Below are 16,206 nucleotides of genomic sequence, written 5' to 3' on the forward strand. Positions count from 1 at the left end.
CTTTAACATTGTTATAAGTCAGGGGTCGGCAACCCGCGGCTCCGGAGCCACATGCGGCTCCTTGACCACTCTGATGCGGCTCAGCTACATACATGCCGACCCCCCCGATTTTCCCAGGAGATTTATGGATCTCAGTGTCTCTCATAGATTACTCCCAGGGAAAAACTAATCCTATTTACACTCTTACTTACTAAATAAAGGGCGTGCCCTAATTGCACTGCAGCAATTGTCCTCTATAGCATTTACATACAGCGTGCCAGTCCAGCCACATGTTGCATGTTGTTATTACTTGCATACAGGAGACAGCAAAGCATACTTACTCATCAGCCACACAGCTTACACTGACGGTAGCCGTATCAAACAACTTTAACACTGTTACGTTACAAATATGCGCCACACTGTGAACCCACACCAAAAAAGAATGAAAAACACATTTCTGGAGAACATCCCACCGTAACACAACATAAACACAACAGAACCATTACCCAGAATCCCATGCAGCCCTAACTCTTCCGGTCTACATTATACACCCCCGCTACCACCAAATCCCCCCACACATCAACCCCCGCCCCTCTCCGTGCGTTGGTTGAGCGGAAGAGTTAGGGCTGCATGGGATTCTGGGTATTGGTACCGTCAGTGTAAGATGTGTGGCTGCTGAGTTAGTAGCCTTGCTGTCTCTTACGTGAGCAAGCTAGAACAGCATTCCAATTGTGGTCGAGCAGGTACACTGTCAGGGCAGACTGTAGAGGGCGCCAAATGTAGTGTCATCACGCTCTGATATTCGGGAGTCTCCCGGGAAAAATTAGAGGGTTGGCAAGTATGACGCTATCAAGCGGCTATCAAGCGACATTCATTCAAAACTCGTGGGCTGCACTAACATCAAATTTCCACATTAAAGTGCGTGCCGGTGCGTGTGTCTGAGACCCCTGGTTAACATAGCACAAAGCATGTAAGCTTTGTATGCGGTGATTTTCATTTTAAATTTTAAATTTTTTTTTGTGGCTCCCATTACTTTCTATAATTTGTGAAACTTGCCAAAATGGCTCTTTGAGTGGTAAAGGTTGCCGACCCCTGTTATAAGTACACCTCTGTATAACATTATTATGAAAAAAAACAAAATATAGGTCGATTTATTATTAAGATTTTAACATTGTTTTGTGGTCTGTAAAAAAAAATGAAAGTGCCTGAAACAAACAAACAAAAAATCCTCATTTAAAATACAAACATTTTTTGACTGACTTGAACCATTTGATACTGAAAAATAAAATAAAGTCAATGAATAATCATAAATTCAAATTGATCAGCAGCATTAACTCAGGAGAACAACATATACAACATTTCAACCTACAATACAAAAATGAATTAACCCTGTAACACCTGTAACACCCCTTGTTGTAAAATTACAACGTTACCTTTAACCATCCTAAAAAACAATCTGTTATAATTTTTTTTTTTTTTTTACCACATTTACATAGTCATTGGGTTCTATTGTTCAGTCTCACAAGGCTATTGAATCGTACATTTGTTTATAAGTAATGCCTTCTGGCCATGAACTCACACAACCTCTCATGGTTTCCTTCGAACAACATCTATTTGTTTCATTGGACTGGATTCATCAGATTCAAGTAAGTAAAATGTCTTTTATATTTTTTTTGGTTGTTATTACAATGTCTAGAGCAGGGGTCACCAACGCGGTGCCCGCGGGCACCAGGTAGCCCGCAAGGACCAGATGAGTAGCCCGCTGGCCTGTTCTAAAAATAGCTCAAATAGCAGCACTTACCAGTGAGCTGCCTCTATTTTTTAAATTTTATTTATTTACTAGCAAGCTGGTCTCGCTTTGCTCGACATTTTTAATTCTAAGAGAGACAAAACTCAAATAGAATTTGAAAATCCAAGAAAATATTTTAAAGACTTGGTCTTCACTTGTTTAAATAAATTCATTAATTTTTTTACTTTGCTTCTTATAACTTTCAGAAAGACAATTTTAGAGAAAAAATACAACCTTAAAAATGATTTTAGGATTTTTAAACACATATACCTTTTTACCTTTTAAATTCCTTCCTCTTCTTTCCTGACAATTTAAATCAATGTTCAAGTAAAAAAAAAAAATCTATTGTAAAGAATAATGAATACATTTTAATTTAATTCTTCATTTTAGCTTCTGTTTTTTCGACGAAGAATATTTGTGAAATATTTCTTCAAACTTATTATGATTAAAATTCAAAAAAAATATTCTGGCAAATCTAGAAAATCTGTAGAATCAAATTTAAATCTTATTTCAAAGTCTTTTGAATTTCTTTTAAAATTTTTGTTCTGGAAAATCTAGAAGAAATAATTATTTGTCTTTGTTAGAAATATAGCTTGGTCCAATTTGTTACATATTCTAACAAAGTGCAGATTGGATTTTAACCTATTTAAAACATGTCATCAAAATTCTAAAATTAATCTTAATCAGGAAAAATTACTAATGATGTTCCATAAATTCTTTTTTAAATTTTTTCAAAATTATTTAATTTAGCTAGTTTTTCTCTTCTTTTTTTCGGTTGAATTTTGAATTTTAAAGAGTCGAAATTGAAGATAAACTATGTTTCAAAATTTAATTGTCATTTTTTTTTCGTGTTTTCTCCTCTTTTAAACCGTTCAATTAAGTGTAAATACCATTAATTGTTAATAATAACATAGAGTTAAAGGTAAATTGAGCAAATTGGCTATTTCTGGCAATTTATTTAAGTGTGTATCAAACTGGTAGCCCTTCGCATTAATCAGTAGCCAAGAAGTAGCTCTTGGTTTCAAAAAGGTTGGTGACCCCTGGTCTAGAGCATGTACATGTGTAGTTATTGTGGAACAGATGCATCAAATTTCATTTAGAGCTTGTTACATAATTGTTGCAATTATACAACACTGGCTGAATGTGGTAGTAATAGCTAGCTTGTTGCAGTGGGCTCAAACAGGTTGCATTCCCTCCACTACATCACTGCCTGAAGTATTTTCTCTATACATGGATAGTATACATTCTACCCTTGTGTTGTGTTCTGGTGACTGATTTAAACGTTTTATCTCTAAAAAATGTAGTTAATTGATCAGCCTGACCTAAAATTCCATGACTTTGTCCAAGGATATCAACAGACAACTCAGTTCTGGGGAAAGGAATGTTCCTGAATGTGTGGATGTAATGGGGGTATGCATGTTTTCCTTTTAGTATGATAATTAGAGCCATTAATCCATTGATGGAATTTGGACACATTTGTTTAAACATACATTAAAAAAAACATTTAAATTCTCAATTTCTGCATCAAATGCCTCCTACAACAACATCTGAAAGGTTAAATATATTTGGGTCTTACATGGTTAAACAATTTGCGCTGATTAATGGCTATAATGAGCACGTTTTGTGGTGCACAGCTTCTCGATACTGATAAAGCCCGCCCGGGTCAAGCTGCAAAAAAAGTCAAGTGTTAAGTGACATGTCAAACATATAAATGAGAGATGTTAAACGAGGTGAACTGCACGAACCACAATGGTCAGTCTCATAACAAGGCGGTGAGGTCGATGCAAGAATGAGAGGAAGTGTAAACCAGCCGGTGATGTCATTCACCACTCGGACATCCTTATGAGCTGTTTTAGTTCGCGTACAAGAAGTGTGTCTATTTTTAATCCAGTGTGTTAAGCATCTGCTCATTTTAAAGTAGCAGCAGAGTGGAAAAACAAGTTGCCTCTATGTTGATCATTATCATATATATCTGATGTATGGATGCCATGAAACACAATTAGGTCAACTTGTTTTTCTGGTGTCTCTTTTGTAATCCACTCATGCAGTAGGAGCACATTCTTCTGGACTAAAATAATCACACCTGAATCATTTTTAACTGTCGGAGCAGAGACAGGTGAGCAGACTAGGTGGCCACGCGGTTGGAAGGCGTGTGGCGGCGCCGTGTGTGAAAGTGCACGCTCATCGTGACTGCTGCTCCTGGTGTGTTTGCCGCGCAGGACTTCAACAACACCCGCTGGCAGACTCCAACTGCAAATGCAGGGGTAATGTTACTTTATAGCAGCTCTTTATCAGTATCATGTGCACTACATAACTACACGCTGTAGATATTTACTTCCACTTCCTGCCGACTCATGCCTGAAGTCACATGACAGCACACATGACAGCGCCACCGACACATGTCGTGACCACTGAATATAGTAGAGTTGATTATGAGTATGATAAAACAGGACAAAGATGTTATTCGAATAACATTTTTTAATTATAACTAAATTAAATCATACCAATGTATTGGTATAAAATGTATTAAAGTAGCCCTCGTGGTTATGTACACACAATTGTGTAAGAAGAAGTACAAAATAACACAAATGTGAATAAAAACATGCCAGCAAAACAACATGAATATATATATATATATATATATATATATATATATATATATATATATATATATATATATATATATAATGTGTGTGTGTGCATATATTTATATATATATGTGTATATATATATATATATATATACAAACCCCGTTTCCATATGAGTTGGGAAATTGTGTTAGATGTAAATATAAACGGAATACAATGATTTGCAAATCATTTTCAAGCCATATTCAGTTGAATATGCTACAAAGACAACATATTTGATGTTCAAACTGATAAGCATTTTTTTTTGTTGCAAATAATCATTAACTTTAGAATTTGATGCCAGCAACACGTGACAAAGAAGTTGGGAGAGGTGGCAATAAATACGGATAAAGTTGAGGAATGCTCATCAAACACTTATTTGGAACATCCCACGGGTGAACAGGCAAATTGGGAACAGGTGGGTGCCATGATTGGGTATAAAAGTAGATTCCATGAAATGCTCAGTCATTCACAAACAAGGATGGGGCGAGGGTCACCACTTTGTCAACAAATGCGTGAGCAAATTGTTGAACAGTTTAAGAAAAACCTTTCTCAACCAGCTATTGCAAGGAATTTAGGGATTTCACCATCTACGGTCTGTAATACCATCAAAAGGTTGAGAGAATCTGGAGAAAGGCTGAAAACCAACATAGAATGCCTGTGACCTTCGATCCCTCAGGCGGTACTGCATCAAAAAGCAACATCAGTGTGTAAAGGATATCACCACATGGGCTCAGGAACACTTCAGAAAACCACAGTCAGTCTCTACAGTTTGTTGCTACATCTGTAAGTGCAAGTTTAAACTCTCCTATGCTTACCGAAAACCGTTTATCAACAACACCCAGAAACGCCGTCGGCTTCGCTGGGCCTGAGCTCATCTAAGATGGACTGATACAAAGTGGAAAAGTGTTCTGTGGTCTGACGAGTCCACATTTCAAATTGTTTTTGGAAACTGTGGACGTCGTGTCCTCCGGACCAAAGAGGAAAAGAACCATCCGGACTGTTACAGGCGCAAAGTTCAAAAGCCAGCATGTGTGATGGTATGGGGGTGTATTAGTGCCCAAGACATGGGTAACTTACACATCTGTGAAGGCGCCATTAATGCTGAAAGGTACATACAGGTTTTGGAGCAACATAAGTTGCCATCCAAACAACGTCTTTTTCATGGACGCCCCTGCTTATTTCAGCAAGACAATGCCAAGCCACGTGTTACATCAACGTGGCTTCATAGTAAAAGAGTGCGGGTACTAGACTGGCCTGCCTGAAGTCCAGACCTGTCTCCCATTGAAAATGTGTGAAGCCTAAAATAGCACAAGGGAGACCCCCGGACTGTTGAACAACTTAAGCTGTACATCAAGCAAGAATGGGAAATAATTCCACCTGAAAAGCTTCAAAAATGTGTCTCCTCAGTTCCCAAACGTTTACTGAGTGTTGTTAAAAGGAAAGGCCATGTAACACAGTGGTGAACATGCCCTTTCCCAACTACTTTGGCACGTGTTGCAGCCATGAAATTCTAAGTTAATTATTATTTGCAAAAAAAAAAAAAAGTTTATGAGTTTGAACATCAAATATCTTGTCTTTGTAGTGCATTCAACTGAATATGGGTTGAAAAGGATTTGCAAATCATTGTATTCCGTTTATATTTACATCTAACACCATTTCCCAACTCATATGGAAACGGGGTTTGTATAAAAGTTAGTTTTTTGCAGCTGTTCATAATCCATAACTATTTCCTCATGACTGCATTTTGTCAACTGACACGATGCAATCGCTCAACTCGTCTAAAGTTCTATTTTCTTTCCGAGGATTTGAACGGGTGATTGTTAGTTTTGTGCGGTATAAAAAAAAAAAAAGAGAGAAAAAAGTGGCGTGCGGCGAGAGTTGCAGCACGTTGACGTTGCACGCGCCTCGCTTACAAGGAACTTGGTTTTCTCCCCTCATGTGTGTCAAAGTTCAAGGAAGTCGGCGCTTTTTCACTGAGTCGGCTGCAAACTCACTGGCTTCCTCATTCCGCGATTAGTCCTTCGCCACGGTGCTGAGATTCCGTTACTGTACACGGAAAGACTGAGTGGCACCGAAAGGTTGCATGCTTGGAAAACACCTGTGACAGCGCAAATGTGCGAAGCCCACCCGGGGGTGGGGGTCTTTCTCTCACAGAATGGAAACACTTTATGAATGAGACGCTTTCGTAGACTAAGGTCAACAGCAGGGGAAATATTCAGTTCTTGAATGAAAGTAAAATGCTGAATATGAAACTGGCAGAAGTTTTGTAATACATGTTTCCATTTGCAGCAGCTCAAAAGAGCACAAACAAACATTTAGGCCAGGGGTCGGCAACCCAAAATGTTGAAAGAGCCATATTGGACCAAAAAAAACAAAAACAAATCTGTCTGGAGCCGCGAAAAATTAAAAGCCATATTACATGTGTCATGAGATATAAATTTAATTAAGAGGACTTAAAGGAAACTAAATTAGCTCAAATATAGCTACAAATTAGGCATAATGATGCAATATGTACATATAGCTAGCCTAAATAGCATGTTAGCATCGATTAGCTTGCAGTCTTGCAGTGAACAAATATGTCTGATTAGCACTTCACACAAGTCAATAACATCAACAAAACTCACCTTTGTGCATTCATGCACAACGTTAAAAGTGTGGTGGACAAAATGAGACAGAAAAAGAAGTGGCATAAAACACGTCCTAGAAAGTCAGAGAAAGTTATGCATGTAAACAGACTATACGGTGAGTTCAAGGACCGCCAAAATAAGTAGGACAAAACGGCGCTCACCAAATACTTGAATCAGCGAAGCATATTTAATATAAACAGTGTGATTTATAACAATTACGGAGGTTTGTGTCATGTTTGTCCTCCTACAGAAACCATACTAAAACAAAAAAATTGATTTTTTTTTTCCCCCCTCATCTTTTTCCATTCTTCATACATTTTTGAAAAATCTCCAGAGAGCCACTAGGGCGGCGCTAAAGAGCCGCATGCGGCTCTAGAGCCGCGGGTTGCCGACCCCCGATTTAGGCGAAGCTGCTGCCCTTTTGGCGCCACTCCAGCCGTGAATGTGTGTATGTACAGGAATGTCTCAGAAAATTAGAATATTGTGATAAAGTTCTTTATTTTCTGTAATGCAATTTAAAAAATAGAAAAATGTCATACATTCTGGATTTAATTACACATCAACTGAAATATTGCAAGCCTTTTATTATTTTTAATATTGCTGATTATGGCATACAGTTTAAGAAAACTCCAAAATCCCATCTCAAAAAATGTGAATATTTCCTCAGACCGAGTAAAAAAAAAAAAAAAAAGATTTATAACAGCAAAACAAAATCAAACATTTGAAAATGTCAGTTAATGCACTCAGTACTTGGTTGGGAATCCTTTTGCACGGATTACTGCCATCAATGCGGCGCGGCGTGGAGGCAATCAGCCTGTGGCATTGCTGAGGTGTTATGGATGCCCGGGATGCTTCAATTAGCTCATTTGCATTGTTGGGTCTGGTGTCTTTCAGCTTCTTCTTCACAATACCCCACAAATTCTCTATGGGGTTCAGGTCAGGGGAGTTGGCAGGCCAATCGAGGACAGTAATGCCATGGTCAGTACACCAGTTACTGGTGGTTTTGGCACTGTGGGCAGGTGCCAGATCATGCTGGAAAATTAAATCATCATCTCCATCGTTTTTGTTTGTGTATTTATACACAAAGAAATACTCAAAACACAAACAATGTCACACAATGTTCCTTCCACTCGATCAGAAATCTCAAGAGTCTTTTCAACCCACCCTACAACCTGCTTAAAGGCCTACTGAAAGCCACTACTACCGACCACGCAGTCTGATAGTTTATATATCAATGATGAAATCTTAACATTATAACACATGCCAATACGGCTGGGTTAACTTATAAAGTGACATTTTAAATTTGCCGCTAAACTTCCGGTTCGAAACGCCTCTGAGGATGACGTATGCGCGTGACGTAGCCCGGCGAACACGGGTATGCCTTCCACATTGAAGCCAATACGAAAAAGCTCTGTTTTCATTTCATAATTCCACAGTATTCTGGACATCTGTGTTCGTGAATCTGTTGCAATCATGTTCATTGCATTATGGAGAAGGAAGCTGAGCAAGCAAAGAAGAAAGTTGTCGGTGCGAAATGGACGTATTTTTCTAACGTAGTCAGCAACAACAGTAGACAGCCGGCGCTTCTTTGTTTACATTCCCGAAAGATGCAGTCAAGATGGAAGAACTCGGATAACAGAGACTCTAACCAGGAGGACTTTTGACTTCGATACACAGACGCCTGTAGAGAACTGGGACAACACAGACTCCTACCAGGATTACTTTGATTTGGATGACAAAGACGCAGACGTGCTACTGTGAGTATGCAGCTTTGGCTTCTAAACATTTGATCGCTTGACCGTATGTGCGCAACTTTTTTTTGCGTATGGACGTAACTTTTTTAAAATATATAAGCTTTATGAACCTTGGGTTAGGTGAACGGTCTTTTGGGCTGAGTGATTGTGTGTGTTGATCAGGTGTTTGAATTGTATTGGCGTGTTCTATGGAGCTAGGAGCTAGCATAGGAGCTAGGAGCTAGCATAACAAACACGCAGGTGTTTTTATGCAGGATTAATTTGTGGCATATTAAATATAAGCCTGGTTGTGTTGTGGCTAATAGAGTATATATATGTCTTGTGTTTATTTACTGTTGTAGTCATTCCCAGCTGAATATCAGGTCACCCCCGGCTCTCACAGCATCTTCCCTATCTGAATAGCTTCAACTCCCCACTAGTCCTTCACTTGCACTTTACTCATCCACAAATCTTTCATCCTCGCTCAAATTAATGGGGAAATTGTCGCTTTCTCGGTCCGAATCTCTCTCACTTCATGCGGCCATCATTGTAAACAATAGGGAACTTTGCGTATATGTTCAACTGACTACGTCACGCTACTTCCGGTAGGGGCAAGCCTTTTTTTTTATCAGATACCAAAAGTTGCAATCTTTATCGTCGTTGTTCTATACTAAATCCTTTCAGCAAAAATATGGCAATATCGCGAAATGATCAAGTATGACACATAGAATAGATCTGCTATCCCCGTTTAAATAAAAAAAATTCATTTCAGTAGGCCTTTAAGGATAGATTAAAAAAAAGGCCAATATTTTTTACATTATAAAATGTGCCACTCTAGCGGGGGTTCCTCTGTAGGCGAAACTGCTGCCCTTTTGGCGCTGCGCCAGCCGTGAATGTGTGTGTGTAGGTGTGTGTGTGAAATCTCTAGATTTAACTGTTTAAAAATTGGCAGAATTTTATTTTTTTTGCCAACTTTTTATTTTTTTAATTTTTTTTACAATTTTTCCATTTGCGGCAACACAAAAGAACACGAACAAGCATATACACAAACAAAAACTCAAAACACAAAGAATGTCACACAATGTTCCACTCGATCAGAAATCTCAAGAGTCTTTTTAACCCCACCCTACAACCCGCTTAAGGACTGTTAAAAAAAAAAAAATTACATTATTTTTTTACATTATAAAATGTGCCACTGTAGCAGGGGGGCTCCGGAGGCGAAACTGCTGCCTTTTTGGCGCTGCTCCAGCCGTGAATGTGTGTGTGTAGGTGTGTGTGTGTGAAATCTCTTGATTTAACTGTTGAAAAATTGGCAGAATTAGTTTTTTTTGCCAACTTTTATTTATTTTTTTTTACAATTTTTCCATTTGCGGCAACACAAAAGAACACGAACAAGCATATACACAAACAAAAACTGAAAACACAAACAATGTCACACAATGTTCCTTCCACTCGATCAGAAATCTCAAGAGTCATTTCAACCCCACCCTACAACCCGCTTAAGGACCGTTAAAAAAAAAAATTACATTATTTTTTCACATTATAAAATGTGCCACTCCAGCGGGGGGCTCCGGAGGCGAAATTGCTGCTGCCCTTTTGGCGCTGCGCCAGCCGTGAATGTGTGTATGTGTGTGTGTGTGTGTGTGTGTGTGTGTGTGAAATCTCTAGATTTTACTGTTTAAAATATGTCAGAATGTGTTTTTTTTGCCAACATTTTTTTTGTTGCAATTTTTCCATTTACGGCAACACAAAAGAACACAAACAAGCATATACACAAACAAAAACACAAAACACAAACAATGTCACACAATGTTCCTTCCACTCGATCAGAAATCTCAAGAGTCTTTTCAACCCCACCCTACAACCCGCTTAAGGACCGTTAAAAAAAAAGTTTACATTATTTTTTCATATTATAAAATGTGCCACTGTAGCAGGGGGGCTCCGGAGGCGAAACTGCTGCCCTCTTGGTGCTGCGCCAGCCGTGAATGTGTCTGTGTAGGTGTGTGTGTGTGTGAAATCTCTTGATTTAACTGTTGAAAAATTGGCAGAATTATTTTTTTTGCCAACTTTTATTTTTATTTTTTTTTACAATTTTTCCATTTGCGGCAACACAAAAGAACACAAACAAGCATATACACAAACAAAAACTGAAAACACAAACAATGTCACACAATGTTCCTTCCACTCGATCAGAAATCTCAAGAGTCTTTTCAACCCCACCCTACAACCCGCTTAAGGACCGTTAAAAAAAAAGTTTACATTATTTTTTCATATTATAAAATGTGCCACTGTAGCAGGGGGGCTCCGGAGGCGAAACTGCTGCCCTCTTGGTGCTGCGCCAGCCGTGAATGTGTCTGTGTAGGTGTGTGTGTGTGTGAAATCTCTTGATTTAACTGTTGAAAAATTGGCAGAATTATTTTTTTTGCCAACTTTTATTTTTATTTTTTTTTACAATTTTTCCATTTGCGGCAACACAAAAGAACACGAACAAGCATATACACAAACAAAAACTGAAAACACAAACAATGTCACACAATGTTCCTTCCACTCGATCAGAAATCTCAAGAGTCATTTCAACCCCACCCTACAACCCGCTTAAGGACCGTTAAAAAAAAAAAATTACATTATTTTTTTACATTATAAAATGTGCCACTGTAGCAGGGGGGCTCCGGAAGCGAAACCGCTGCCCCTTTGGCGCTGCGCCAGCCGTGAATGTGTGTATGTGTGTGTGTGAAATCTCTAGATTTAACTGTTTAAAAATTGGCAGAATTAGTATTTTTTGCCAACATTTTTTTTGTGTGCAATTTTTCCATTTGCGCCAACACAAAAGAACACGAACAAGCATATACACAAACAAAAACACAAACAATGTCACACAATGTTCCTTCCACTCGATCAGAAATCTCAAGTCTTTTCAACCCCACCCTACAACCTGCTAAAGGACCGTAAAAAAAAAAAAAAAAACATTTTTTTTTACATTATAAAATGTGCCACTGTAGCAGGGGGGCTCCGGAGGCAAAACTGCTGCCCTTTTGGCGCTGCGCCAGCCGTGAATGTGTGTGTGTAGGTGTGTGTGTGTGAAATCTCTAGATTTAACTGTTTAAAAATTGGCAGAATTTTTTTTTTTTTTGCCAACATTTTTTTAATTTTTTTTTACAATTTTTCCATTTGCGGCAACACAAAAGAACACGAACAAGCATATACACAAACAAAAAGTCAAAACACAAACAATGTCACACAATGTTCCTTCCACTCGATCAGAAATCTCAAGTCTTTTCAACCCCACCCTACAACCTGCTAAAGGACCGTAAAAAAAAAAAAAAAAACATTTTTTTTTACATTATAAAATGTGCCACTGTAGCAGGGGGGCTCCGGAGGCGAAACTGCTGCCTTTTTGGCGCTGCGCCAGCCGTGAATGTGTGTGTGTAGGTGTGTGTGTGTGAAATCTCTTGATTTAACTGTTGAAAAATTGGCAGAATTAGTTTTTTTTGCCAACTTTTATTCATTTTTTTTTACAATTTTTCCATTTGCGGCAACACAAAAGAACACAAACAAGCATATACACAAACAAAAACTGAAAACACAAACAATGTCACACAATGTTCCTTCCACTCGATCAGAAATCTCAAGAGTCATTTCAACCCCACCCTACAACCCACTTAAGGACCGTTAAAAAAAAAAATTACATTATTTTTTCACATTATAAAATGTGCCACTCCAGCGGGGGGCTCCGGAGGCGAAATTGCTGCTGCCCTTTTGGCGCTGCGCCAGCCGTGAATGTGTGTATGTGTGTGTGTGTGTGTGTGAAATCTCTAGATTTTACTGTTTAAAATATGTCAGAATGTGTTTTTTTTGCCAACATTTTTTTTGTTGCAACTTTTCCATTTGCGGCAACACAAAAGAACACAAACAAGCATATACACAAACAAAAACACAAACAATGTCACACAATGTTCCTTCCACTCGATCAGAAATCTCAAGAGTCTTTTCAACCCCACCCTACAACCCGCTTAAGGACCGTTAAAAAAAAAATTACATTATTTTTTCATATTATAAAATGTGCCACTGTAGCAGGGGGGCTCCGGAGGCGAAGCCGCTGCCCTCTTGGCGCTGCGCCAGCCGTCCGCCGCCCCTAAGGAGTTATAACATTAACATGCTACCTTTTTTTTAGCCAATTTTACAGCCAAATGCCCCAGACTCAAATGTCTTGGTACTTGACATATGCTAACTGTTAGCATGCTAACTCTTTTAGCCAATTTTGCAGCCGAACACCTCCCGAGAGCCTCAGCCTAGTCGTCCCCATGGTGCTCCAACACATTTGACAAATGTTTTCCAGACACATATAAAACAAAGGGGTCCCAGACTCGGTGGAAAAATATTAGTCTATTTGTTATCATATATCAGGGGTCACCAACGCGGTGCCCGCGGGCACCAGGTAGCCCGTAAGGACCAGATGAGTAGCCCGCCGGCCTGTTCTAAAAATAGCTCAAATGAAAAAATTGAAATAAGAGCGCTGACAGGAAATAAACACAAACACACAGGAAAACCCAAACATAACCAAACTGTCAACAATTCTGACAGTCGCCCCCCTTCCTATAACGGATAGCAGATGTTTTTTAAATTGTATTTATTTACTAGCAAGCTGGTCTCGCTTTGCCCGACATTTTTAATTCTAAGAGAAACAAAACTCAAATAGAATTTGAAAATCCAAGAAAATATTTTAAAGACTTGGTCTTCACTTGTTTAAATAAATTCATTAATTTTTTTACTTTGCTTCTTATAACTTTCATAAAGACAAATTTAGAGAAAAAATACAAACTTAAAAATGATTTTAGGATTTTTAAAAACATATACTTTTTTACCTTTTAAATTCCTTCCTCTTCTTTCCTGTTAATTTAAATCAATGTTCAAGTAAATGTATTTTTTTTATTGTAAAGAATAATAAATAAATTGTAATTTAATTCTTTATTTTATCTTCTGTTTTTTCGACAAAGAATATTTGTGAAATATTTCTTCAAACTTATTATGATTAAAATTCAAAAAAATTATTCTGGCAAATCTAGAAAATCTGTAGAATCAAATTTAAATCTTATTTCAAAGTCTTTTGAATTTCTTTTAAAATTTTTGTTCTGGAAAATCTAGAAGAAATAATGATTTGTCTTTGTTAGAAATATAGCTTGGTCCAATTTGTTATATATTCTAACAAAGTGTAGATTGGATTTTAACCTATTTAAAACATGTAATCAAAATTCTAAAATTAATCTTAATCAGGAAAAATTACTAATGATGTTCCATAAATTATTTTTTTAAGTTTTTGTCTTCTTTTTTTCGGTTGAATTTAGAATTTTAAAGATTCGAAATTGAAGATAAACTATGTTTCAAAATTTAATTGTCATTTTTTTCATGTTTTCTCCTCTTTTAAACCGTTCAATTAAGTGTAAATATAATTAATTATTAATAATAACATAGAGTTAAAGGTAAATTGAGCAAATTGGCTATTTCTGGCAATTTATTTAAGTGTGTATCAAAATGGTAGCCCTTCGCATTCATCAGTACCCAAGAAGTAGCTCTTGGTTTCAAAAAGGTTGGTGACCCCTGTCATATATGTATTTTTTGCTAATGGAAGGTTTGTGGATAGTTCCAACAGCCATTTGCCAATTCTTGGTTTCTTGATATGTTTCTATTACTCTCTTGACCAACCATATACCTCAGTCCACAAAGTTTGTTGATTCTTTTTAAGTGTCACATTTTCTGTGTACAAACCTAGTACAAACAACCTTGGAACCAAAGGCAGTTGGATTTAACCCCAAGATGCAGAGATGGCAGGCTTAGCGCAGGAAACATGACTTTAATGTCAAATAGGAGCTAGTGCAACTGGTAAGTGCACATGCAGGGAAAACAGGAACCAGGAAACCGGTAACAGGCAACAGGAAACAATCATCGAGCCCTGACTGGAGGGCGAGGCAGGCATAAATAGCAGCCGGATTGGCAACTGCAACCAGGTGTGCCAGGCTGGTGAGGGAAACGAGCGTTTAGGGAGACATACAGGAAGTGGAACTAAAATAAGAGCGCTGACAGGAAATAAACACAAACACACAGGAAAACCCAAACATAACCAAACTGTCAACAATTCTGACAGTCGCCCCCCTTCCTATAACGGATAGCAGATGTTTTCAAGTTTAACAAAAAGTTCAAAACCAAGGGAGGGTGGAGGGAGGAATGGCGGAAGGTCGCCAAACTGCACCCCTGCCTCAAAAGGCCGACCAACAATCCAGGCCATGTGCCCCCGCAACCAGCGGGGAAGAGCCAGGTGGCGGCGACACGTTGAACGGCGCTGCATCTGGCGAGGCGGGCGACCACGGAATGGCCGCTCTTGGCCGATGAGGAGGAGGAGGAGGCGTGTGGGCGTTTGATGGCCGCTTGTGCGGCAGGAAAGCATTAGGTCGCGGAGGCGACGAGCATGGCGGACGCGACATGGGACAGCCCGCCGGAGAAGAGGATGACGGCGCCGTGGGGCGTATTGCCGGAGACGAAGATTGCAGCGCCGTGGGACGAAGATCTTGGCGCCGTGGGACGGCCCGCCGGAGACGTAGATGACGGCGCCGTGGGACGGCCCACCGGAAACGCAGATGGCATGTCAAGAGCTGGAGCAACAGGCGGCTTGGCCGTCGGCGTCAGAGGTGGCCTCACTGGGAGAGGTGAGAGCTGTGCTTCCCCTGTCGTACAGCTGACCTTTGCCCCGCCCCAAAGAGGCCAACAGACGCCAAAGATGGGTGGGAGGGAGCTTGAAAAGAGGAAAACAATTGCTTAGATGTGTCCATCAGTGTCAAAATCTTGTCAAGCCTCTCGGCCATTGAAATCTCCGCGGGGTTCGTATTTGGCTCGATGATTCTGTCAGGTACTGTCGGTCTTGAACCCCAAGATGCAGAGATGGCAGGCGTAGCACAGGAAAACATGACTGGTAAGTGCACATGCAGGGGAAACAGGCAACCGGGACCAGGAAACAGGAAACAATCATTGAGCCCTGACTGGAGGGCGAGGCAGGCATAAATGGCAGGGTTTTACCGTAAAATTTACTGTTCATTATTGTCAAAGAAAAACATTAGAACTGCTATTTTTACAGTAAAATTCTCGCAACCAAGCTGCAAGTTGTTGTTTTTAAACCATAAACGCTACACTTGTTTTTACAGTGCATTGCTGTAAATGGAAAAATAGTAGCCATTTTGTTTAACTGTAAAATTGGGGTGACTTCGCTAACAGTTTTATCGTAAAATTTATGATGGTTGTTTTTACAGTGCATTACTGTAAAATTAAAAAACGGTACCATTTTTATTTTTATGGTAAAATTCTGGCCACATGGCTGCCATTTTTTTTCTTTTTTTTTTTTTTACCGTAAAACATACTGTTATTGTTTTTAAGGGATAAGCAGTAGAAAAATGGATGGATGG

The 16,206-nt window shown here is 39.0% G+C and overlaps 1 protein-coding gene across 2 annotated transcripts in view; it reads left to right on the top strand.

Annotated features, from left to right (window-relative positions):
• LOC133641148 (proteasome subunit alpha type-6) overlaps positions 1–16,206 on the top strand; it is an 88,634-nt gene that overhangs the window by 47,993 nt on the left and 24,435 nt on the right. Inside the window, exon 6 of one of the 2 annotated variants that reach the window (XM_062035038.1) lies at positions 3,876–4,032. In XM_062035038.1, the coding sequence (XP_061891022.1) occupies positions 3,876–4,032 (157 nt within the window). The remainder of the gene's footprint in view (positions 1–3,875; positions 4,033–16,206) is intronic. The other variant, XM_062035039.1, reaches the window with a different exon arrangement.

Source organism: Entelurus aequoreus, linkage group LG23, assembly GCF_033978785.1.
Source record: "Entelurus aequoreus isolate RoL-2023_Sb linkage group LG23, RoL_Eaeq_v1.1, whole genome shotgun sequence".
Taxonomy (NCBI): domain Eukaryota; kingdom Metazoa; phylum Chordata; class Actinopteri; order Syngnathiformes; family Syngnathidae; genus Entelurus; species Entelurus aequoreus.